Source organism: Lytechinus pictus, chromosome 19 (genome assembly GCF_037042905.1).
Source record: "Lytechinus pictus isolate F3 Inbred chromosome 19, Lp3.0, whole genome shotgun sequence".
Lineage (NCBI taxonomy): Eukaryota > Metazoa > Echinodermata > Echinoidea > Temnopleuroida > Toxopneustidae > Lytechinus > Lytechinus pictus.
In genome coordinates this window covers 5,059,957-5,087,584 of record NC_087263.1, presented here as the reverse complement: position 1 = coordinate 5,087,584, position 27,628 = coordinate 5,059,957, and the positions used below count along the sequence as shown (strand labels likewise).

Below are 27,628 nucleotides of genomic sequence, written 5' to 3'. Positions count from 1 at the left end.
AAGAAGAGGAGGGGAAAGGGGAGAGGGGGAAGGGGAGAGGGGGAAGGAGAGAGGGGGGAGAGAGGGGGAAGGGGGGAGGAGCAAGCAAAGAAGTAACAAGGAAAAGAAGATTGGTCAAGATGAGAGGGAAAGAAAAGAGAGGTTTAAAGAGGGAGGGGGTGGCAGAAGAGAAAGCAAAGATGAGTTCCTAAGTTTGAAAGAGTAAACATTGGGAGAGATGGAGACAGGTTTAAAGAGAGAGAATAGAGACTGAATAGTATGCTTCTCAAAATAAACTTATGTAGGGTAAAAAACTTTCTGAAGGACAGTGGAATGGGGGGAGGGGATCCAAACATTGCAAATAACGTTCTCTTTCTCTTCTTTTATTACTTGCTCTATACTCTCTTTTTTTTCCATCATCAAACTCCCCTCTAACCTCTTCCTTTCTTCTTCTCTCTTGCCCTATCCCTTCCTCCTACCCTCCAGCTTTCCTCCCTTTCTTTCTATCCCTTCCTTCTTTTCTTCCTTCCTTCCCTCTTTTTTCTTTCTTTCTCTCTCTCCATCTTCTCACTTTATTTGTCTCCTCCATCACCCCTAATCACATTGAAATGAAAAGGCAAAGCAGGTACACATGTAATAAGTGACAACCAAAATAGTTTTTAAAGAATGTTTTCTTTTTAACAGTTTTACTGAAACATATACAATATTACTAAAACAAAATTACTTTGCTAAATACATATCAAAATTAAACAATATACAAGAGAGTGCCACAATTTATCATTATGATTTTTCATTACCTATTCTCATACCATTGTTTTTCTTTTACTGTAAATTGAACCCTGTTCTTATTTAATTTCTTAAAATAGTTTAATGGAAACCATTTTAGTGGATTCAAGTTTAACTTATAATGGGAATGCCCAAAGCAATCTTAGAAACCCACCTCGCGATGTGGTTTTCAAGACCGCTTTGCCTCGTTACACCGTTTTAAATGTAGGCGAGGACACAACTTTTCTTCGGGAAGCAATCTTTGCACGCAAGTATGAGAGTGTGTGCATGTTGGGCACGTCAGTACACACTGTTCGTAGAATGCCTGAGCTGCGGTTTCAAATTTTGTGTGAAACACGCGACTCTGCGGAGAGCGTTCCCATAGCAACAAGCCCCTGGAAATCAGTTCGGGAGATGGTGAAGAAGATGCTAGCGAAGTGATCTTCTAAACTGGTTTTCTAAACTGGTTTATGGGAAATCCAGTTAAAAGTACATGTAGCTTTTAAAGCATCACAAACATTTGAGATTATACCATTTTCAAGGTGGTTTTTATTCTGCCACAAGAACAGCATGAGACTAAAAGAGAATACAATATGAACTTCGTGTCAGTCCAACTAAAATTTTGGTCGGTTTTTAATCTATTTAGCATACTTCTGGATGAAATTTTGGGATATAGACGACATCCTCAATGGACTCTCGTGTTAAGTGAACATTTTGACTTCTGGGAGCTCTGTCGTTTCCAGAGATTTCGTACCGTGAGCACCCCGTTCCAGTATGAAATGGGTTAACCAATTGACTATTAAGTTCTGTTACTGCCATAAACTTTGTCCATGGATCATCTGGTTCTAGTAGGCAGTGGGTATGTTGGCTACTGAGTTCTATAGAATCCCCAATTATTTGTACAGGGACAAACCCACTTCTAGAAGACAATGCGTTAACATGTTGACTACCAGGATCCGTGAGTCCCAAAAGCATTGTACGGACCAACCATTTTCAGAGGGCAACACATTAAACCAGTTGACTCCATAATCTTGGAAATGAACAGGATAGTAACTTGTCTAAGACATCTGTGGCCCATTGCAGAGAGAGTTGCGATCAAACGCAACAAAAAAAATCTTGCGCAACTTGATTTTCTGCCAATGAAGCACCCGTATTCGGGACTTGCGCTTCATATTTTTACTTGCGTTTAAACGCAACTCTTTCTGCAACAGGCCCCTGGGTCTACCCAAGTAGGACGAGGAACGGGAATGAATCAATTTCTGTCCAGAATATCCTGTGCTCGATCTTCTAGCATGACTTGAGTGGTCTTGATGTATTCGCACCATTCTCCAAGTCGGGTCTGCATCGTGGAAATCTGGTGAGGGAGAGATCGAGACAAATTATGATGGCATTCTTTACTTGGCTGTGTAAAAAGAATGTATGTGAAGGAGTAGATTACCAAAATTATCACTTTATTACCACCACTATCACAATCATCATTATCAAACACCAACACCACCATCACCACTATCATCATCATCATCATCATCATCAACATCCCACCTGTCACGATCACAACCACCACCATCATGATCATGATGATCATCCTCATTATCACCACCACCACCATCACCAATGCTACCCCCATCGTCGTCGTCGTCATCATCATCATTATCACTGCCATCACCATTACCATCATCGTCGTCGTCATCATAACCATCATCATCATCACCATCACCATCATCACCATCACCACCACCATTATCATCATCATCATCACCATCATCATCATCACCACTACCACCACCACCACCACCACCACCATCATCATCATCATCACCACCATCACCACCACCTTCATCACCATCATCACCATCACCACCATCATCATCAACATCACCATCACCATCATCATCACCATCACCATCACCATCACCATCACCATCATCATCACCATCATCATCATCACCACCACCACCATCACCACCATCATCACCACCATCATCACCATCACCACCATCATCATCATCATCACCACCATCATCACCATCATCATCATCATCAACATCACCATCACCATTACCATCATCATCATCACCATCACCATCACCATCACCATAATCATCATCATCACCATCATCACCACCATCACCATCATCACCACCATCACCATCATCATCATCATCATCACCATCACCATCATCATCATCATCATCATCATCATCACCACCACCACCACCATCAACATCACCACACCAAAGCCCAAAACAATGACATCACTCAATCATCCTCATCACGATTTGTCCTTATCTCACCTGTTTTGCATCCAGCACTCTTGGTTGTACCCACGTCATATGGACCTTGTTCTCTACCTGATCTATAGAACCTTTCACCAGACCCAATGATAATGCCTTCATCACTAAGATCTCAACCTAAGGAAGAAGAATACCCACAGTGGTTGTAATCTTCATAAGTTAATTTGGGTGCCCAGTTAAAAAATTGCATAATTGATTAAAATTAAAATAACTCACACCATCAGATTCAGCAAGTAAAGATCTATGATCATACAAATATTCAAATTCATCGGACCTACGTGTAGCGTCTCAGAGATCAATAAGGGAAGGGGCCTCCGAGGCCGGTCTTTTCATGGAGAATAATAGCCCAGAATAGTTAGGGTTAAGTGTTCATTACTCAATATTCATGTCTAAACTATGGTGGTTTGATTGTATAAACTTATCTTTTTTTATGCCATTAGTAGGTTTAAATTAATATGAAAACAATACTTTCTACAGCGAATCTGACATTGATATCCAACTTTCCATGCCATTTTAACGACAGATCAATGAGATCAGCTGCTCATAAAATGGCAGGTCTTGCTAAAGTGCAAGAAAAAATAGTTATGCTTGATATCTTCTGGAAAAAAAGTGCTATATAAATCCAACTACACATGTAGTATCTTTCTAAATTAAACGCAGTACAGTGTGGACAGCCAATGTGTTGATCAGAGATCTTGAAAATAGTTTAACTATTTCATGCTAAATTCAATAAATTTGTCATGGAGCCTCCCAGAGTCCCTGACAGAAAAAGATGCCTGGCAAACTGTGCTACGGTACTAACCTCATTTAATGGTAATTTAGCGGCTTGTGCAATCTCTGAGAATGTTAGGCTGCGGTTGTTAGCAGGTCTTGTGAACGTCATCTCCATCAGACATAAAAGGGAGATTTTCTGCCGCAATGGAAGCTCACTCGTTGCTAGGTCAGGCTGTTATAAGGCAATCGGAAAAAGAATGACTACACATACAGTGTAAAGGCATACATCCAAGACTCTTCCAACTGTCCAAGTTGACTCTCTTGGGACCACAGAGCCCTATCTTACAAAGAGTTACGATTGATCCAATCAACGTCAGCTATAATTTATGGAGATCCATCCATACCATAATTTTTCCGACAGGAAATTTGCACAACCTAGTAAACAAAGAGAATCACGCTAAATCTTCAAGGATCACCAGTCTTTCTTAGAGTCACTCTTAACTTACGAACAGCTTTATTAAACGGCCCCCAGGACTGAACACTGCCACCATCTCCAGCAGCGGTGTTGTCTGGGCCCCGTCTTACAAAGAGTTACCATTGATCCGATCAACCACAACTATATAAAATGCAAATTTGTTCAATATATTTTCTAGATATGATATATATTCATCGTTCTTTTGATGATTCAGTGCGATTCTCTTTCTTTACTAATGAGATTGTGCAAATTTCCTGTAGAAAAAAATATATGGATGGATTTCCATACAGTTGAGATTGACTGGATCAATCATAACTCTTTGTAAGACGGGGCCGTGGAGTAACAGAAAGTAGTGTTCTCTCCCCGTATCACCCTATCCTCCCCCTATTAGACTGCCTTGATAGATCGTGGGCCTGTTTCATCAAGACCTGCAACGATGGTAACTTTGGGATTTCTTTAACTACCACGAAAACATGATAATGACTGGCTGCTGAACCATATGACTATGATATTTGCCATAATCACAATTATCATAATTATTACAATTATTGTAACTCTTTAAAGGGGAAGTTCACCCTGACAAAAATTCATTGTGAAATTAAACATACAAAAACATATTGGCGAAGGTTTGAGGAAAATCTATTAAAATAAAAAAGCTGCTCGTTAATATGACGTCAAAAATCAAAAACTTGAAATTCTAATAACTTTCCGAATAATTAATGGATTTTCCTCAAACCTTCACCAATGTTTGTTATCATTCTGCTATTTTCACAACAAAATTTTTGTCAGAGTGAATTTCCCTTTAAGAAATAGGATCCAGGGTAGTTTTGAGGTCAGCATTCATACCTGTTGTTTCCAAACTTGTGCCATGGATTCAAATTTGTCTAGATTGCCGCTGTTGAATGCAAAGAGTAGATCTACCAACCAGGATTTCTCTGTCGTTCGTAGTGATTCCAGAACAGGATGTGCTAACTGCAAGAAAAGCGGTAGAAATGAAAAGAGAGAGGGAGTGAGGGTAATGTAACATTTGGTCTGGCCTTGATTTGATCTTCAATGACCATTAATCTTGATCATGTGACCTAAGACTAGTGTAAGACAATCAGTGATACTTGATTACCCTTATGTCCACATTTTCATGAACTAAAGCGATACACTTTAAAGTCATGATGGTAATTCACCAAATACTCTCAACATGACCAAAGTTTATCGACCTTCGTCATGTGACCTGAAACTCACGCAGAATGTTCAATGATACTTGATTACTCTTATGTCCATTTTTACATGAAATAGATCCATTGTGGCAATTCAACAAATACTCTCAACATGGCCAAAGTTCATCGACCTCAAATCACCTTTGACCTTGGCCATGTGACCTGAAGCTCAGGCAGGATGTAGAGTGAGACACCATTACCCATATGTCCAAGTTTCATGAATCAGACCCATTAACTTTCAAAGTTATGATGGCAATTCAACAAATGCCCCCAACATTACGTCAAACCCCCGTTTGGAGAAAGACCGCAGTTCAGATTGCAAACTGCGGTGTTATACCCCATTTTCCATTTGGGATCTCCCAAAAATCATTTCCAAGCCCTTATCAACCGCGCTTGGCCAGGTAATCCAGGGGTAATCCCCGCTGTCTCAATTTCACCTCCACAGGCCAGTATATGAGCGTTGAGCAAAGGACGAAAAGATAAACAATAGCTGTGCTATTACGTAAGACTTCTCTGCCTGTAGTAGGACCTTCGGAATGAAATTATTGTATTCGATATTTAATCACGTTTTCAAAGGCATATTGTATTCAGTAATCCAATGTTAGTCAATTTTCAATTTCGAACGAAGAAAATTGACCTCGAAATAAGTAAGCGAATAAAAATGACGGCATGCTTTGCAGCTAGGGACTGCACTCAGCGCTGCGCATGCATCCCATCGTGTGTGGCCCCCTGCTGTGACTGTATATATGCCGGGCTGTTGTGTTATCTTCGGACCGACGTCAAGAAACAGGTGTTTTGATACTTAAATTGCTTGCTTGGGGCAGTTAGGGTTTGTCGTACTTGGAGAAAAGAATTGATGAGAAGGGAAACTGGGGTATAGTGTTCTCAAATGGAAGTTTTTTGTCTTGACATGGCCAAAGTTCGTTGACCTCAAATCACCTTTGACCTTGGTCATGTGACCTGAAACTCAGGCAGGATGTAGAGAGAGACAACATTACCCATATTTCCACATTTCATGAACTAGGTCCATATACTTTTTTGATTTGATTCCCCCAACATGGTCTATAAAGTTCATTGACTCTAAATGATCTTGGTCATGTGACCTGAAACTCAGGCACGATGTTCCGTAATGCTTGATTACTCTTAATGTCCAAGTTTCATGAACTAGGTTCATATACTTTCTAGGTTATGATGACATTTTAGAAACTCAACCTTGGTTAAGATTTTGATGTTGACATTTTAAAAACTCAACCTTGGTTAAGATTTCGATGTTGACGACAACGCCGCCATCAGAAAAGCAGCGCCTACATGCAGGCAAGACAAAAATTGCTGAGATACATGAAGGTAAAAGATGGATTTGAAGCCAAGGAACTGAGACATAATGCCAAAAGATAAAAAAATTCCCTGACGTTGACAAATCTCACACAATACATAAGTGCACAGAGATTGTGCTTGAATTACAAGTAATTCTGAAGAAGTCGTCTCTAGAGCTTACCAATTCACCAAAATTGTAGACGCCATCTCCTAGTAGAGCCGCAAGACCTAGGTTGAAAGCACGCTCTCTCCTCTCTTCCTCTAACAAAATCAATCAGAAAAAAATGTAATATTAATAATGACAGCAATTACAATCCAGCTGCCATCTCAACTCCTTAACTACCCAAATCTAGCCAGGTTGGTGACCCATAATGCATCATTCTGAGCAGTGTAATCTTGTATTCAGGCCTATTGCAATGAAAACACACTAATTCACCACTCAAAACATTCATACTGCATTAATTTTAATGTTACCAAGTTGCAAAAACAAGGACTTCTCCTCTCAAACCAATTACGTTTCTCTATACAAGTAACCTTGTCGGCAACTTCATTCTCTGTATTATTTAATAGGTACATGTATCTCAATAGGTACATTTTAAGAATAGCTATTTATAACACACAGTGAATGGAGACAGTGCCTTTTCAATTTCATATATTGTTTCACGCATTTGGAGCTTCCTCCCTTCTTCTTTCAACATTGAACTCTTGAAAACGTCTCTCAAACTCACTTATTTCAGCAGATGTGTAGCAATTAGCTTTAAAGGAAACCAAAACCTACGAAGAGAAGCAATCTTATTGGAAAGAGTAAAATGAGAGGATCAATTTAAAACAAGTTTCATCAAAATTGGTTATGAAATAAGCAAGTTATGGACGTTTAAAAAGTCTTGTTGTACTTTCTATGGGGATCCTCAAATTGGCAAACGTTTCCTTTAAATTGGATGAGCCTGCGCCTATGAATGTTTTAAACAGATATATGGTACAATATAAATGCTGTGTATCATGGGCGGAAATCCCAGGGGGGACAGGGGGGACGTGTCCCCCCTACCAAAAATAGTAGGGGGGACACAATATCAAATGTCCCCCCTACTATTTTGGTCTTTTATGATGGAGAAAAATGCATCATTCACATTCGAAATAATACGTGTATTTTGGACTAAATGACCTTACATTTTGGGCGAAAACCTTTGTTTTTTTTGCTTGTCAAATTTTCCAGAGTGAATAAAATAAGATGATTTGGGGAAAACTTGGAAAATAAAAAGAATCTTTCATGTCACTATATAAAAATTTCGCTCGCGCTTCGCGCTCGCATTGCCTGTGAGGTGATTTTTCAATATGGAGCTTAAATATCATGTTTGGAAGTCAATATACATTATACATTTAACCTCGGAAATCAAACTTTCATTATTTTGTGTGATTTACAAACGGATTTTTAAAAAAGTGATCTGTAAAAGTTACAGCTTTTATGGTCTGAATATTGACATTTTCTACTCGCACTGAGCGCTCGCAAAATTCGATTTATTCAGTACCTATTATTTTTGTGTATTCCATTTAGTTTGAAAATATCCCTTTTCAAGTCTGATTGTCAAAACGTAGCAAATAGTGCTACTCGCATTTTGATTGGCGATTTATGTATGTCTCAATATTGATTTTCATGACAGTTTATCAAAGATTTTGGCTCGCGATTTGCGCTCGCATTGATGGTTAAAATGTTTTAACTGATGCATTCTATTCCTAATTACAAAAGTGCTTGAAATGTCCAGTTTTCAGGCCATAACATCATCAGATTTCTCGCCCGCATTATGCATTAATAAATAAGATATCAATTTAATGATTAAATTGTCCCTTTTGTTTCATCTTGCGCTTAGTAAGAGGAATAGGAAGATAGTCATCATTTTCATATGACTTGTCCTAAGGATGTCCCGGTCCTATGTCAAAACTCAAATAATAATGAAAAATATCAGCTCTTTATTAAGTGTGATCCATATCCACCTCACAATTTTCCTACAAAGTGCTTGAAATATATAGCTGAAATTGACTCTTTTTTTCAGATCGGAATATCAAATAGTTTAAGCTCGCGCTTCGCGCTCGCTGATAGATGTGTAAAATGCCGAGATTCTAGGTCTAAATCTGAAACACGCTCATGTTTATTCAGATATTCAATTTGTTCTCTATTTAAATCATTATCCAGTTTCAGATCACAATATCAAAAATTTTCTGCTCGCGCTTTGTGCTCGCATTATTAATGTAGAAAGATCCCCTATTGCTCATCCTTTTCATGATTTACAAAACATGAGTAGAGTGTCCCGTTTTTAGGTCTAAATCTCGAATATTTCTGCTAAAGCTTCGCTTACATCAATTGTTTAGTTATATAGCTACCCTGTTCACGATTACAAAAATTGATTAAAATTTTCGATTCTTTTTTTAAAAATGTCAAAAAATTTCAGCTCGCGATTCGCGCTAGCATTGATTGTTGAAATATGTAACGTCTTCATGGCTAAGTGCAAGCAGTCCTTAACAAGTACCCTTTCGATCAATTCAAATTAAACGTATATGAACATTTTCTGGCTGCATTTTGCACTCGCTTTATTAATGTAAGGACCGGGTGTAAGAAAGACCCCAATTACTCATCCTTTTCATGATTTACAAAACATGAACAGAGTGTCTCGTTCTTAGGTCTAAATCTCAAAACCTTCCGCTCGTGCTTCGCGTTCGCATCAATTGTTTAGTTATATACCTATTATAAAAAAAGTGCTTAGAATTTCCAGTCTTTAGGTAAAAATTTCAAAAAATTTCAGCTCGCGCTTCGCGATCGCATTATTTGATTGTTGAAATATGTAACGTCTTCATGGCTAATTGCAAGCAGTCTTTAACAGGTACCTTTTCCATCAGTTAACCTCTGCTCGCACTTCGCGGTCGTAGTAAATATTTAGTTGTATATACATCTTTTCCAGGATAACAAACATTGCCCAGAATGTTCAAATTTCAGGGAAAAAAATACATAAATTTTCCCCAAAAAAATTGCTCGCGCTTCGCGCTCGCATTATATAAATAAGGACAACGATATGCATATATTTATGTTGATTTATAAGGATAAAGCTAAAAAGTGACCATGCCCCCTATTGGCGAAGGCTGGATCAGCCCCTGTTGTCCCCCCTACCTTTCGGCACAGATTTCCGCCCATGCTGTGTATCATCTTCCTCATCATCATCATTACACGTCCCTTACCCGCAATATCTTTGATGTCCAAGCAGCCAAGATACCTTAGTGCGTCCCGATAGTAGAGTGCGTGGTTACCGGTCACCTTGTAATAATTACTGGACAGGTCATAGAATCTAGCATGGACAGTGGTCACTCCGTCGTAATTGTCCAAGATCTTTTGAACCTCTTCCACCTTGACCTACCGATATCACAAGGAAATGAATATTTCACAAGTACTTATTTGTTATTCTTCAAGATGGTGTTTTTGAATAAGTTTAATGGTCACATGAACTTTGGGGCATAAAGATTAAAGGTCAAGTCCATCCCCCCAAAAAGATGATATGAATAAATAGAGAAAAATCCAACTAGCAAAACGCTAAAAATTTCATCAAAATCGGATGTAAACTAAGAAAGTTATGACATTTTAAAGTTTCGCTTATTTTTCACAAAACAGTTATATGCACATCTCAGTGACATGCAAATGAGACAGTCGATGATGTCCATCACTCACTATTTCTTTTGTTTTTTATTGTTTGAATTATACAATATTTCCTTTTTTACAGATTTTGACAATAAGGATCAACTTGTCTGAACCATATAGTATTAAAACAAAAGAAATAGTGAGTGGATGACGTCATCAGTCGTCTCATTTGCATACCGACCAGGATGTGCATATAACTGTTCTGTGAAATTAAGCGAACCTTTAAAATGTCATAACTTTCTTATTTTACATCTGATTTTGATAAAATTTTCAGTGTTATGCTCGTTGGATTTTTCTCTTTTTATTCAAATCAACTAATGGTTGGGGTGGACTTGTCCTTTAACTAATGTACTTGCATAAATGATTTCATGAGAAAATCTAAAAAAAAAGATTAATTGTCACCATACTATTGTAGAGCTAGATCTGGTACATTTTCCATCAACCTAGTTTTTGTCATTTTGAAATGTAAGCTGAAAAATGATCACACTGAATGTATCCAACACAGATAAGCACATATGGGACAATGTATTATTATTAGTCATTATTACAGTCTTTTCATCAATATATTTTGCACACTGCAATTGCAAGAGTTTACCTTGAAATGAATTTGAGGGATTGAATTAAGATTCAAATTTGAAAATTCATCTTATGAACAATATCAATTTCAATATTCAATTCATTCCAATGAATAATATTTTCATATAAAATACTTTCATATGAAAATATGTTGATATATATATATATTGTGTGTAAACAATTTTTTTTTTGCACTACCAGTCAACAAGACTTCATGAAGTTGGAGAAAATGTTTACAAAAGAGCACGACAACGGAGTATGTTTCAGGTCATGTTAGGCATAATAAAGCAAATAATCTACAGAAAGGGAGGGACAGAGTAAAAGACAGACACAGTGTCTGTGTGTGTGATAGAGAAAGGAAAAATTGTATCATACTGTACCTTTGTGCCTTCCAGGTCATTGACCTTTAGTTTCATCATACCACTGACCGTCAAACATAGTATGCCAGCCTGGTCAGTTGCTTTGACTTTCTCATAGATCTTGTCAATAAATGTCAATGCCTCATTGTAATCTGTGGCAAACAGAATAGAAGATTAAAATAGATGAAATAATCAAAATGTATACATGTATATACATTTGTGCTAAAAAATTAGTGAACCCCACCACATAATGTGCTCCTTCATGCTGAGTGTTGAATGTCAAAAACAACAATACAAGGTCCGGCGAGCCCAGAGAAACAATCTTTTATATTAAATGGAATATTTTATTAAAAACACTTTTAATATTTTCATTTTCTGGTTGGGTTCACTTGTTTTTGAGCACCACTGTATAATGACACCATGCTCTTTTCAATAATTGCATATTTCCTTAAAATTCATGAATTAATTTCATGTTAGGTGTCGCTGATGAAGTCAAAAACACAAAAATATGTAAATTACAAAAAACAAGAAAATATTTCCTACCAATTATTTTTATGTGCATTTGATCAGAATCCTAATACTAAAAATAGTCTATAATAAAAAAATAGCACTTCAAGGGCTTTAAGAAATTTACATCCAAATTAAAATTTCATAAATAAATTACAAAATAATCAAATACATGAATATAAATTTGTAGATTATGTAATGGGCTACGTGCATGCATGTGCGATCAAAAGCCAAGATCTCAAGTTTTTCCAGGATCAAGATACTCCAGTCTTAGTTTGATTTGATTTATTGTTTTCTTCTGCATTCATAACATTCGTATACAATACAATTTTCATTACATAACAAACATAATATATTGGTATTTGATTTTGGTATGAATCATAAAGAAAAAAAATACTAATAAAAAAGTCATTCTAAACAAATATGATCTACTACCAACAAAAAATTATAACATTTACAGTTTGCAAGAGAAGGATAGTCATTATAAGCAGATTGCTTGAAAAAAAAATGACAACCCCGGAATAAAACTCATCAGATTAAAGAAATACATTTATAAAGCAGAATGGAAATGTTATTTTGTTCATAATTTTATAATGATGAAAATGGAGATGTTGAGAATGAGGATGATGGTGATAAAGGTGAAAATGAAGGCCATGATAGTTGGGTTAACCCCTTGATCCATTTGTGCATCTTACCTGGGACTTGTCTGACAATGACAGCACCGATTTCAGCCAATGACAGAGGGTTGATCCTATGCTCAAAGTCTGACAGGAAGTTCTCGTACAACTAACCAGGAGAGAAACAAATTAATGCAACAATTATATAATGTAAATAAAAAATTTCAGCGCATAATACACTGCTTTAAAAAGAATTTTGATAATGAATTTGAAAGAGGAACCTGTATATATAGGGCGTACTTCTGTGAAGACACTTTATGCTTCTGTTTGTTATACACATTGCTTGATGATTGAATAATATTACTACCAGGTGGGTGTTTCATAAAGCTGTTCGTAAGATACGAATGACTTTAAGCACGACTGGTGATCCTTTCTTGTGCTATGTGATATCCCTATATAATTGATTCATGATCTAAGAACATGTTCCAGTCATGCGTAAAGGTGTGCATATCTTTACAAATAGCTTTATGAAACACCCCAGTAGTCTGAAAGCAAAGAGCAATGTCACTCATTTATCTGGGCTCTTGATAATCTAATTTAGATGAAATGATTATTAGATCATAATACAGCCTTTACAGTAAACCATTGAGTGAAAGGTTATTAGAAAAAAAAGCAAGCCTGAGAAACATTGTGGGTAAAAGGGGAATTCAATGGCAGCAAGGGTATATGAAGGTGGACAAGCCCTGCATAATATCAAAGGTTATGAACTCAGAAACCTTTCATGGAGTGTTGAATTCATTCAACAAGTACATATTACTTCAATCTCACAGCGATCAGTGTCCAAAAAAGATTTTGTAAAGAAATGAATAGGGAAAACAAAGAGAGGTACTTCATGCCAAATACAATCGAAAATACAGAAAAGTTCTTAAACCTAATCTTCCATATACAGGGTGCTACATAAGCACTTGCCAGATTGCCTGGGGCAAGTAAAAGTTAGAGTCAGACAAGTGTTTTGAAGTAAAGACCAAAACTACTTGCCCGAATTGGGCAAGCAAAATTCTCAAAGTAGAATGACCAAAATTAGGGTCGATATGATATTGACCCTAATTTTGCTCATGGCAGGTAGATCAGTTCATGTCAAAAGATAAAAAGTCAACGATTTATAGAACCGCAAAACTTTCTTTTGAAGAGGTAAAACTTTTTTTCAAGGATTTTTCGGGCAAGTGAAATAGATTTTGGGGCAAGTATATTCCAACTATTTGAAAATTTACTTGCCTGACCTGGCAAGTGCTTCTAAAAAAGTTATGTAGCACCCTGCATATAACACCTTTTTTCCCCCTCATCCATCATACCAGGCCCCCAACCCAGTCGACAATACTGTAATATGGAAGTCGGCATATCTGTGTTCATTTGGCTTTGTTACCTTTAAGAGTCCATCTCCTTGTGCAAACTGTTCATGCTTTACAAAGTCTAAGAGCTTGAGGGTCACCTGATGCCATAATCTGAAAGGGGGAGAAAAAAAGGTTATGTTAGATTTACAACCAGTTAAGATAGGGACAGTGATTTTCCATTTACCGGTAAATAAAACAGAAATTCTGTTTGGTTCTCATACATGTACTTTTCATGTACAAATTCATGGAATTCACCTTTGCAAAATGGAATTCAGATGTTTAGATCAAGTTGAAATGGAATTACAGAAAAAGAAAAGACAATTTTTTGAAACGGAAAATCACTGTCTCTATTAAGAGCAGGTCCAGAGGCCCATTTCATAAAACTTGCAAATTTGCGATAACAGTTAAAAGCTACTGAAATCCTTTAATCTGATTGGGTAATGATAAATTTATAGAAATTTTTACATTTGTTATAACAAGTCGTTCTGGAATGGGACAGACTATTGACATGTCTCATCTCCTGATCTTCCCATCCAAAATTCTTGGGATCTCCAAATGATTTTGGCATCTTGTGATGTTGATTTATTCCCCCTAATAAACTTTTATTTGGTTTGGAAGTCGAGTCAAGACTGTTGGGCTGGTAAATCCACAGGTAGCCTAGCAGGTATTTTCTGTCTTTGGATCACAGGGTTTCAATATCAAATTTTAAAGAGTACATGGGCATTAGTATTGTAAATGTCTAAAAATAAGGTCAAACACTTATTTTCTAATTCTTTGCTGTCCTGATGGGTGGGCCATGGGAGATGTAAATGTTTAACCAATCTAAATCCAATACCGAGTTTAAGACACATGGCCAGTCATTGTTGGATTAATACAGGATTTAAACATTTCCTTTCTCAGTACCATTGGTATTCTTTTATCACATGCATGTAGGATATGCGTGTATCTCCCGAAGCTGTTTCCCCTGCTTTAACTCTGGCTAATATTTCCTTTTTTGCTCGGCCCTCCATTGCAACGTTTGTCCTTAGTACCGTATTTATATGTGCTGATTCTTTCAATTATGGTCTCCCCAGTGTCATGGTCTCTTCCTTATTACTTGTTGATAAATGGTTGAATTTGCAGTTTGTACCACACTTAGCTCAAAACTTAATTTTATTCTTTGAATTATTTTTCTTCCAATTACGAGTCTAAAAAGTGTGTTTGTTCGCTGAATTCTTGAATTCTCAAGCAAAGCCAAGCAGAAGAAGGTCTCACAAAAGAAATCATGGGTAAATTAAAATAGACTGAGAACTCAGAGTCAGACTCTGAGAGGAGTCAAGAGATAAAAAATGCAAACTCCTCTGAGTTTCGACATTGGGTGATTTCAAGTACGGTGTAAGGTGTTGTCTGTTGAGAGCGCGAAAAGGTAGCCGAATCGAGCCCTAACACTGTACCGAGCTGGGTTCAGAAGAACGATACCGATCGTGTTAAAGATAGACGATACATGACCATGTCTCTGCACTGCGGATCATTTCAACTTGACAATGAAAGTGAAATCGGCGAGAAATTGTACGTTATGTTAGACCTCTAACAAAAAGGCTCTAAGCTCTAACATTAGTAAAAATAAAATCTCATAGGCCTAACTTAGTCATATATATAGAATGCTGCAAAGGCAAAAATCACTGGCTGCAGTTAATGTCGTAAATCGGATCAAAAATCAGATCGAAAATCGGATCGGCAGTTAAGCTTCTAAAATCGAAATTGAATCGAAAATCGAATCAGCGATGTTTAAAAACAAAAGAATACATCAAAATTTTGTTCGCGGTCGTGCGCCTCTTCCTGACAAAGTCACAAAGACGAATGCGTTGGAATGGAAGTCGCCAACATGCGCGATTGTTTGGAACATGTTTTAAAAGGGTTTTGAGGTGTTACTGCTTTACAATAAAATGAGTGATTTCAGTCAGTCCGCAAGCCCTGAAAAAGTAGCTTCTTTTATCCAAGTGATATTCATGACAAGAGGGTTTTTGCATAGTTAATGAGCTTGGTGCGAACCAAAACACCTCTTTTTATTCGGCCATTGCTGCTCTAAATATTGACCAAATTTCATGTTTTTGGTATCTTTGTAAAGAAGAAGAATCATTCTTTTAGGTCATGTGTTTGGATTTTTAAAAGAATGTTGTAATATAGGAAAAACTTTTGATCTAAAACATGAAACAAAATATTTTTTTTCATGCAACAAAAGTTGTTGTTTTCACACTTAATTTCTGTTTGGGCACAAATGATTTTAAAATCATGATAAAGCTGAAGATCTAAGCTTTAATATGATATAATTTTTATAAGAAGATGTATTTTAGATGGGTCAGCAGCCAGCTTTTCATAGGCCAAGTACATTTTGCAGCTCAAAAACAAGAATACTGCGCTCTGATTGGTTATAGACTCCACACACTCACGCAAATTCCAATGTTCCCCACACTGGGCCTCTGCAAGGTCACACTCACCATGTGGTAATCTCTTCAAATTACCCGCGCCTGTTTGTTTTGAAAACAGTATTCAGCCAATCAGAACTCTGGATTTTATGTTACTCAGAAATTTCAGAAATCTCGTCTTGCATCTTGATGGAAATAACTGGCTGCTGACCCATCTAAAAGATGCCACATATCAAGAGTGACATTGTAAGAAAGTATAGAGTTTGAGCTTTCTGATGATATAAATAATGTTGGTGCCTAAAACACAAAATGTTGCACAATTTGCAAGTGAAAACAGAGGAAGAAAATTCTGTTTGATGCATCTTTTCAGGTAAAAAATTCACTTATTTATCAAAATATTTCATTCAAAAGAAATGACCAATATAAAAGGGTAACATTTATTCTTGCCCATGGTACAAAAATAATCAATATTACTCAAGAAAAAAGTGGTTAAATTCTTTGAGAAAGAAAGTCTCACAATTCACGAGATTTTGCAGGGACATGAATTCAGCCACGAGAGGACTTGGATAAATCTTGCTCATTTGCTCATTAACACAGGGGCTTGCGGACTGACTGATTTCTATTAGAAATATAAACGAATGACGCATCTTCTGAGCAAAGTCGCAAAGGAAAATAAAATGAAAATAATTCTCATAGATCACAGGTCAATGAACAATCGGCGGGACATTTTTTATAAGTATTTTTATGTTAGGTGCTAGCGATTTAGAACGATTGGAATGATCTCTTGATCTCATACGATGTAAGAGAGTAGCGCAGTGATGTCCGTCAATAATACGACCTTTAATAGTTCACGGCGGCATACGCTATCACCACGAGGTTGAAGATGTCTATCATCATAAACGACGTAAGAGAGTAGCGCAGTGACGTTCGTCAATAAGACGACCTTTAAAAGTTCACGGCGGCGTCCGCTATCACCATGAGGTTGAAAAGAAGATGTCTATCATCATAAACGATGTAAGAGATTAGCGCAGTGATGTACGTCAATAATACGACCTTATTAAGTTCACGGCGGCGTCCGCTATCAGCACGAGGTTGAAGAGAAGATGTCTGTCATCATAAACGATGTAAGAGAGTACCGCAGTGATCTCCGTCAGTAATACGACCTTTAAAAATTTCACGGCGGCATCCGCTATCACCACGAGGTTGAAGAGAAGATATCTATACTTGTAAACATCGTCAGAGATAATACCGCGTCTTTCTCCCTGATTAATGCGACCTCTAAATAGCTAGCACCTCAAAAACAATTTTGAAATATGTTCTGAACGATCACGCACTGTAACTACATGTAGATCTACGCCGATCTTTTATATCCAATTTTTTCCTTTAAGGGGCATGATCAAAGATCGGCAAGTGATCGCCGATTGTGGTGAAATCGAATGGAATCGGTTGCCGATTGCAAAATCGGTTACAAGCTTCGCTGCAGTGCAGTACATGAAGGCAAGATTGCCAAGTCCAGACCAAGGCAATCTGAACTGAAAACTTTGTCTTTTATTTGACTTAGTGGAATTGGAAGTTAAAGTAAATTCTTGATTGATCTTTATGGCATTATCGTGATCCAAGTCCCGGTGACTCGGATCCACGGACAATTTTTCACAACGTAAAACATGTCCTACCTGTTTCTACCAACCTCGTAGTTGTGTGTCACTTGTCTCTTTTCAGTCTCCACTTTATTGGCGTAATAAATCAGAATTTGCATCTACTTCTTCTCAATCTCTATTGCTTTAGTTCATAAACTAACTTTTCATATTAAATAAATCAGGATTATATTCATCTTTTTATGTTTCTTACAATATCAAATTTGCTTTATTACGTCTACGTTTTTACTAAATAAATCAATAAGCCCTATCCCTCGATCTTGATCAGTCTTCATTGCTTTATTTCGTTGATTCCTAATTTACTAAATAAATCAGAATTGCATCTACTTCTTTTTCAGTCCTTATAGCTTTATTGTGTCATACTTTTTATGCTAAATAAATCTCTTTTCATATATATGTTTCTTATGATTATGCTTTATTTTGTATCTCACGTTTTTACTAAAGAAATCAAATTGCATCTCCCTCTTGCAGTCTCCATTGCTTTATTTCGTTAGGTAAAATAAAAGAATGTCTGTATAATTACTCCTCGTGATCCAAGTCCCCCTCTAAAATAAAACGGCAATTAACCCGTTGATATTCATCTACCCCTCATTTTCCTCCTCTTCAAAACCACTCTGCCACTAGACAGTTTCCTAGAGATGATAAATGAGTATATTCTATAATAAATCATTAAAATTAATGAAAATCACATTGAAAACACTATTTAACTGTCTAATTACTCCTCGTGATCCAAGTCCCCTACCCATGTTGAAACGTCAAATTTCCCATAGGAGGGGACTTGGATAACTAGGAGTACTATTACTCGTGATCCAAGTCCCCTCTCCTAAAAATACAAAATGGCAATTAACCCTTTGATATTCATCTACCCCTCATTTCCCTCCTCTTCAAAACCACTCTGCCACTTTTAGACAGTTTCTTAGATGATCAATGAATATTTTTGATAATAAGAATCATTAAAATCAATGAAAATCACATTAAAAACACTATTTAACTGTCTAATTACTTCTCGTGATCCGAGTCCCCTTCCTGTGTTCAGACTGCCAATTTCCCATAGGAGGGGACTCGGATAACGAGTAATATGCTATTACTCGTCATCCGAGTCCCCTCTAATGGGAAATTGGTAGTCTCAACACGGGAAGGGGACTCGGATCACGAGGATTAATTAGACAGTTAAATAGTGTTTTTAATGTGATTAATTTTGTTTTATTTAGTGTTTTTTATCATTGTTTCATCAACTTGGAAGAATATACAGCCACATGACAGAAAAGAAAAAGACTATTTTTGTCGTTTGAAAAAGTGTCCGAGTCATTTGTTATTGTGTCAATGGGAAAACGTGTGGTGGAAGGAAGTCCCCGTTCAGTGAGAAGCTTCGCACCGTTTCGCATCGCAAACAATAGATTTCTTTTGAAAATCTTCCAACCGTGGATTCCATTGAAAGTTTGCTGATATTTGAGGTGTGTCTCAAGTTTGTCCCCAGTGACTTGGATGACGATAAGGCCATCTTTATTTCAATTTGTTCATTGAAAATAAGAAAACATGCCATGCATTTCAATGCAACCAAACTTAAAAGGGCTGGCCGCGCGCCGGGCCCTAACTTATATGGTGAGACTACCACATATCGACCACCTCTTTTGAAACCGACCACCTTGCGCGCGTTAGAATGATTGCGTATTACAAACGATAGTCGATACGCGCAGGAGAGTAGGCGCAGTGTCCATAGAAACAGTAAGAATCAATTTTACGAGAAAAAAAGAAGCAACAAAAAGTAAAAATTTAGTAGAATTAATCAAAATTGTATTGACCAGACCCAAACCCCGCTGAAAAACCAAGAAATCCGATAGGAAACGGCTTTAGAACAAATATCCGTCGAATCATGTGCCAGAGCTCGCAGTGGAAGTTCAATTCAAGTAGTGAGACGATAATCATAATTATTTAGCATGTTGACATCATAGAACTGATTTTGAAGAGTAAAAATATTTCGCCACCGCAACAAGAATCGGCCGTAAACTTAGCGTAACGCGGGTGGTCGGTTTCAAAAGACGGGTGCAAATGAGCAAATGTAAAATCGTCGTATTCGTTGTTCGTCGATATATACGCGGATTGAATCGGAGTCGCCGAGCGAAACATGGTCATGGGAATCTTATCTGCTCAATTTTCTGCACAAATGAGACGAAAACTGGGTAAAATTGATGAATTTTTCGCAGATACGATGCTTAGAAGATTAGGTGGTCGATAATAAGGGGTAGTTCCAACCTAGACAGCTGGCAGCCGTCTGTTTCGAGGAGTTTTTTAACATTTTTTTTATTTTTTATTCTCCTCGTACACAGACGGCTCGCTAGCGTGCAGCCACCATTAGGGGACTTGCAATGCGAAATCCCCCCGTCGGGGCTCTTCAATTTTTGTCTTTAATGAATAAAAATTTTGAAAATTAACGCGACCAAAATGCAAATTAATATTCCCTCTTGGCATTAATTGCCCAAAAACGGAGAAAAATCAAGTTAAAAGGAACAAAAACAGTGACTTACCTCGGCTGTCGCGCAAATTCACTTCCCTGTTTTATCCGATCTTAAGTACCGGTACATAAACATAGACCTTATCGCAAATAGATTCACGCAAAGGATCATGGGATCGCAAAGGGGGCAATAGCGCCGCTGTTGTCCGGATGCGACCATGCGAGCGCAAGCAGCCGACAATAAAGTGTACGATTTCCATAGTGTATCAAAATACGATCGACGCCCGCAGCCAACATTTTGCTAAGTTCCAGTAAACGCCTCGTCATATTTGTTCCAGAGTCTAACATTACTTTTCTTCTTAATCATAGGTGGCAGAGATATATGTGCCGTCTATAGCTGCAAGAATTACCACAGATTTTATGAAGACAAGTGCAATTTTCTTTCATTTTCGCGCACTGTCTGTGCGTATTTTGAGCTGTGCAGCTGCTGTGTGCTTTGAATTGTATGCACGGACAGCGGGCATGCACTCTCGGCCCAGGGGTACGTCGGCGAGGCAGTGGAGGAAACTAGTCCCAGAATTCCAAGCAATAATAAAATGATGATCAATAAAACAAACTCTGCAGTAGATTTGATTACTTTATTCTAGTTTTATATTTTTGTAATATCAATCGATAGTCAAGAATACATGTTTCATAAATAATTATCTCAATCATGATTTTATTCAGAGTAGGCCTATAAACCGAGCTGTGTTTTCTTTTTCTCTCCACAGATAGGCTTATTGCAAATTATTCAGGATCGTGGTCGGACATTCTGAAGTTTTATAAGTGGCATGCATAGACAAAATAATGAATGAAATATAACAAAAAAATGAGAATAGATGAAAGTATATTGATAGAAAAATAAGCAAAAAATAAAAATAAAAAAAATTTAATGAGGAAGGTGATCTGAAAGAGAAGTGACTGAATGCGATGAAATTAATTGAATATGTAAATGTTGAAATAAGATTTATTTCAAATGAATGGAATGTATATCATTTATATGAATTAAATATCCAGTTTCAGACAAAATAAAATTACAAAGGTTTGAGGGATAGGGCCTATACGGGATCATAAAATGTTTTTAATTTTATTAAAACTTAAAATGTTTTAAATTCAAATAAATTCAGATTTATAGTATTCTGCATGTCATAGGCCTATTATTATGTATATATATATATATATATATATATATATATATATACTAGCTTATTTTTGGCTTTAGATTTGTCTCATGCACCCCCTATATAGAAATTGTATGATCAAACTAAACAGCCCGACTTGCAAAAAAAGGACTATATTTCCCCCAAAATAACAAAAAACTTGGCTAGCTAAATTTATATGGAGATATATGGTCTACATTATGTTTCTCATGAATATTCTTTAATGGAAAAATTAGACCAAAAGCTTCAGTCTCTGTATTTTGGTTGTTCCGCTGAACTGCGTTGGCTCACTCACCATACATAGACTGAAGCGGAGGGGGCCCCTACCTACAGCCAACGTATAGTGAACTAGCGTTTTATAGATCGCGATTTAAAACTTTTTTAGGCAAAATTGACATTTTCATGGTTTCCATTATCAGTGTAATATAGATAACTTAAGCTAATTGCATACCTTGGGCCGGAGTTATTGAAAAAAATCCTCTGGATGATTGAGAAATCTGTCATCTAAGACATTTTCACCTGACCTGACGGTTTTTCTTGCAAGTTGCCATCTTGAATGACGTCATTATCGTTATTAACTTTTTCATGTCTCGATTTATCGCGATTATAACTAGTATCGTTTATCTTCGTGTAGTGTATCGTATCGTATTATTTTATTCGTATATTGCCATGTATAACGTTAGGTGTGCTGATTGCTGGTGGTAATTTTATTTGATTCATTAATTCATTTTAGTAATTATGGCTGACTACTGGTGTTGTAATTGTGACCGTAATTTGAATAATCATCATAATAAAAGAAGATCTTTGAATGCAAAATTGGATCACCGTGATTACACCACTGCTGACGCTGTCGAATCATTGGGAATTAAAGTGACACCAGATCAAAAATCAAAAAAATTCATTTGCGACAGATGTTGCAGAATAATTTCAAAATTATCTGAAAGCAATTCAAATGTAATTGAAAATAAATCCAAATTAAAGAAAATTAGTAGAATCAATGTTTACCTGGGGAGGAAAGTGAAAGTGACCAGCTATGCTTCGCCATTTCTTCGGAAGAAACGAAGAAGACTGAGCCTATATTTTGGTGAAAAATTCCTGCGCTTCCACAGAGATTCCAAGTTATGACAGCCCCTCCCCCATATTCACGAAAGTGTATATTTAAAGGATGTTTGATTCGTTTAAGGTCCATAGTTATCATCATATTTAAAAGTCATTGGAATCTTATATTAAAAAATTGAATTATTATAAACATATTCCCATTACGCAGTGGATATAAATTAACCTCTGCAATAAGCTAAACGTAGTGATTGTCAAGGCCAAATTAGATTAAGCGCGGGGCAGAGCGGCCGAGTGAGAAATTTTTCATCTTTAAAATGGAAAAACTTGGCCAATTTAAGCACCTTGACTGCATTTAAAGATAAATCCACATACTAAAAGTTATTGACCATTTGATAATTAAAGAATATTTTTTTTCTGTGTTGAAAAGTGTGGGGGGAGGGGATGCATACCCCCACCCCCTCTGGATTTACGCTCGTGTCATGAAGAGTAGACATATCTCACCAATCAGTGGAGTGACTACGGGGGACATGGGGGCACCCCCCCCCCCCCTCGGCTGGCAAAAATATTTAAAAAACGGGAAAAGGAGAAAAAGAGGGAGAAGGGAAGAGAAACGTAGCTTTTGAGATATGTACATGGATATGGATTCCTAAAATAGGCCTATTGCCCTATTGTCCTTAAAATGTCCCTGTTTGGGGTCAATAAATACAAACATTTCAGCAGTTTTGCATTGTTTAGCGAGACGGGCACGTATCATAATTACAAAAAAATGCTTGTGTCCCTTTTTAGGTCTGAATATCAAAGATTTTCAGCTCGCGCTTGGCGCTCGCATTATTTTTTATCAGTAATATACATATCCGTTTAATGGCACTGCCCTTAAAATGCCTCTATTAGTATACTCATTTTGTTTTGCTGGTCCCCCCATGCCGTGACACACGGTACGCCACTGTATGGCCAATGCACTAATGTCAACGTAAGCACGGACTGGAAATGTTTTATATTTAGACCTTAAATGCGGCAAATGTAGTAGTCATTAAAAAAAATCAATGTCACTACATACAATAATTTTGAAAAATCCGAATACAAGGAAATATATTTGGTGTATATTTATGGACTTGGAAACGGGATGATTTAGAACCATTTAATCTCCTTAAACAGGATTATTTATCTCATCAAACAGACAACGCAAGCACCAGTAGGGACTAACATTTAAGCAAATTATGTTTCATAAATAGTTCTGAAATAAAAATACACGTAATATAATTTCATATATTATAACATACTTTGTATTTTTCTCTCTGTGTTTTTCTTTCTTTCACTGCGCCTCGGGCACCCTGCCGAGTGGATTTGGCGCATTACACATCCATTATTATTATCATTATAACATAGGTCGACAATAATTCTTCTTTAACCCCACTTTCTTTCTTCCTTTCTCTTTCTCTCCTTTTTTTCTTGCCAGCCGATTGGGTGGATCTGAATTGGCGTTCACTCTGTGTAGCATTAATTGGTCTGATTGTCTTTAAAGTTTTGCGTTTTTAGAATAGTTAGACCTAAAGGTCCTACATGAGAGTATAAAGGTCAATATGGATCTAATATTACGAGTCGTCTTAAACAAGCAGTATAGCCTCTATTGTGGTGATAATAGCGACGCAAAGGAGACACTCCCCTTTCCTTCAAATTTGAATGGTTCGATGATAAAGCCTATAATTGGAGCCCTCAAATAACACTTTGAATAGATAGCTATTGCAGAATTTTAACATCATTTCTTAGAGTTTGTTCCCCCTTTTTTTGGGGGGGGGTGTTTGAAGGTTTCTTAATCAGACATTTAAATATGATAGGTATAAAGATGTTGGAAATGTCTTTTCAAAATTGACTCATATCCCCCTGAGACGACAATCATAGCAACTCTGTACAGCGATTTGAACGTATAGGCCTATACGAGAAGATCCAGGACTTGACTGTGTGGATTGCAATAATCGACGTTATACTTAATTTCAGTCAGTGTTCACATAGAAAAGATTTAAAAACATTGAAATAAACAAATGCATTCAATGTGGCCAGTCATCAGAATAGCCCAACACAAAATAAATAGTGTAAAATGAAAGAAGAATAGAAAGAATAAGGTGTAAATAAACGTAATAAATTGTGTATTTGATTTAACTGGGACTGTATGTCTGGTCAGTTGGAGTAGTGGTCTATGGGAACTTCTAACCTATAAAAATATTTTCTGTTAAAATCATTTTTTCACTCATTTTATGTTCAGTGTTAGACTAGTATGCAGATATAGCATCATATAAGTGTTTTAGTGCCATTTGATATTCAATTGAAACAATTATGTAGTATAAATAGGCCATATGTTTATACTGCTTGAATTTAAGTGATCCACAAACCTAGATCTGGGTCTAAACGATGAAAGCTGCATTTTGAATGTCAAAGTTAATACTACGGTAGTTATCATTTTCCCAATATTTTATAATAAAGTAGGCCTATTAAAAAATTAATAACCTTTGATTTCCATATCGGAAAGACGGTGAAAATCGCCGACTTTCCATGTCCAGTGGGGAGCTGGACCCACAGGTCTCTCCCGTCCTCCAAACACTGTAGCGCTTCTCGCTGGTCAGGCTTGAGAGTGAAGTGTTCCCCGAATATCCCCTTGGCTACAGCATCCATCATGCAGGCCTTTCGTTTATGCTGCTTGAACTAAAGTGATCGTTTGATTGTCGTCTGCTACTTGTGATCGTAGCGGTTTCGCTCGCATAAGGAGCAGATCGTATAATATCGAAAGCAATATCGATATCACATTCGTGATTGTTGACGCCCTCTCCGTTCGTTTGTAAATATTTCACAGTTTGGCTGCCATATTGACTATTTTGATCGTGTTCAACCCAATTAAACATCGGTAAAGTATAATTTTTCATACCTTTTAATCTATATCTTTTAAAATATTGTCTTCACTAAATATCATGGTTTAAAAGTTTGATGGCTATACATCCTTAGATTGTAAATTCGATGTGTAAAATTACATCAAACTTTGGACTGTGAATTGACAAAAGGGTGGGAATGAGAAAACATGCGAGCCCACACGTATACCCTACCGTCGGTTAATGGGGATTACAGTAAAATGTCAGAAATTGTTGAATAAATCCCCAGAAACGACGGTTATTCCTGTCTATGGAAAAATATGCTATCTAATTTGGATCACCGATCGACGTGCTCTTTTCTAAAGACGATCGGCAATGACCCGCAATCACCGTCTCACTTTTCCCACAAAATCTTCCCAAGTTTAGCCCCAGAAAACTTCGAAAATACGGTGAGTATTGAGTTCATACTTTCACTGGGCAATCATGATACAAAGATTGTTCTATAAATCTACATTCAAGTATCCAAAATAATTTAAATACGAAGAAATCAGACTTAAAAAAAAGCCTGGATTTTGAGTGACACTACACAAAACATATGGCGTTGTATGGCTTCCCGAAAGCCGATTCCGCGTTTGCCCCCTTTCGCATCCCGTGATCCTCTGCGATGACAGACGCCCTCACGCGACAGACGCTATTTGCGATAAGGACAGGTCTATATGGCCATTGAGTCCCCTGTACAGATCGCGCTAGAACTTCGGTCTCTGTATTTGGTGAGTGAAGCCAACGGAGTTCAGCTGAACAACCAACATAACAGAGACCGAAGCTTTTGGTCTAGTTCCAACCATACATAGTGACCGAAAAATGGTCCAAGATTTTTCTCATTCGAATTACACGCAAAGTGGCACTCATTCAGCTGACTCATGAACACAATTCTGACACAATCGCACTTTCAACATTTCTAACATCTATATTAGTGTAAATTACTCACTTTTTATTGTACAGTTCTTCAATTTCATTCCATGTCGCTGCAACGTCTGCATTAGCTTGTCTTTTCTGTTCAGCTAAATACACCGAAACATCCCTCATTTTGATAATTTTTATGGTAGCAGTCGATCTACAATACTAATGTTTTGGCTGATTCTCATACCTCGCAAGAGCTCGTAAAGCTATACTATACAGTCATCGCCTCAGACTGAAGGTATCAGCGAAATCTAAATTTCGGATGGATTGTAAACACTGGGGGCGTTCAGCCTATTCCTCCTTTTTCTCTCTCTCTCTCTTGATCCCCTCCTTTTTTTTGGGGGGGGGGGTTGTGAAAACGGCCCACTACGAACTACAACGACAGCAACATCAGCAGCAGCAGCAGCACTAACAACAACAACAACAACAACTTTCTTTCTTTCTTTCTTTCTTCCTTCCTTCCTTCCTAATGGACAATGGACAATCGTTCGAATTACATCGTTCCATAAAGTGGTGCAATAAGTAAACAATTTTGAGGGGAACAGGTATGACGAATGGGCCCAAGTTCTATTTAAAAACAAATTGCGAGCGAGCAAAATGTGTATTTTTCTAGTTATAAAAAAAAATATGATAGATTCTGACTTCAAATGCACGAAAAATATATTATTTTATACTCTTCTCCTGTACCATTATTTCCCCTTTCGTCTTTTATCTCGGTCGTGGCTTTTTTATTTAGGAGGGGGCCCCATGGTTCCCGAGCGCCCCATCTGTAGGACCTACAGTTGAGGCCAAAAGTTAACATACACCCATGGAATTCAGTGAAATTTCTTCGGTTGCCAAACATCATAACATTTACGATATCTTCATAAATACACATACCCTGACCATGAATTTTGAATCAAATGAAAGAGCGTATTAAGCTCTTTCAAATGATTGGGATGCCGTTGGGATTTAATCATATTTAAGGTGGAATTTTCTTTGAAGAAAAAAGTAATATTCGTGCCAAATGCATTCTATTGCTTGTTATTACATTTTTAAACATCGTTTCATAGAAATGTATAAATGTCAAATTTATTATTTATATTAAATTTTTTTATCAGGATATGTCACCACTGAACAAATAAGTGTAATCTAAAATGTTTGTGTAGAGATTGTAAAT

General features: G+C 37.0%; 1 protein-coding gene across 1 annotated transcript; it reads right to left on the bottom strand.

Annotated features, from left to right (window-relative positions):
* Positions 1 to 648: 648 nt before the first annotated feature.
* On the bottom strand, positions 649 to 26,927 carry LOC129282626 (26S proteasome non-ATPase regulatory subunit 13-like). Its single transcript, XM_064113776.1, has 10 exons — positions 26,498 to 26,927; positions 13,914 to 13,992; positions 12,569 to 12,659; positions 11,388 to 11,518; positions 9,978 to 10,149; positions 6,934 to 7,013; positions 5,074 to 5,199; positions 3,841 to 3,984; positions 3,039 to 3,155; positions 649 to 2,098 (listed from the first exon to the last, which is right to left on the bottom strand). The coding sequence occupies exons 1-10, from the start codon at positions 26,593 to 26,595 to the stop codon at positions 1,997 to 1,999; spliced, it is 1,140 nt and encodes a 379-aa protein (XP_063969846.1). The 5' UTR covers positions 26,596 to 26,927; the 3' UTR covers positions 649 to 1,996.
* Between the last annotated feature and the right edge of the window lie 701 nt (positions 26,928 to 27,628).

Coding starts and splice junctions, on each gene's coding strand:
- LOC129282626 (XM_064113776.1), bottom strand. CDS start 26,595: ATGAGGGATGTTTCGGTGTATTTAGCTGAACAGAAAAGACAAGCTAAT. Junction 10,150..11,387: donor ATGACCTGGAAGGCACAAAG/GTACAGTATGAT, acceptor TGATATCGGTAG/GTCAAGGTGGAAGAGGTTCA. Junction 7,014..9,977: donor GGACATCAAAGATATTGCGG/GTAAGGGACGTG, acceptor TGATTTTGTTAG/AGGAAGAGAGGAGAGAGCGT.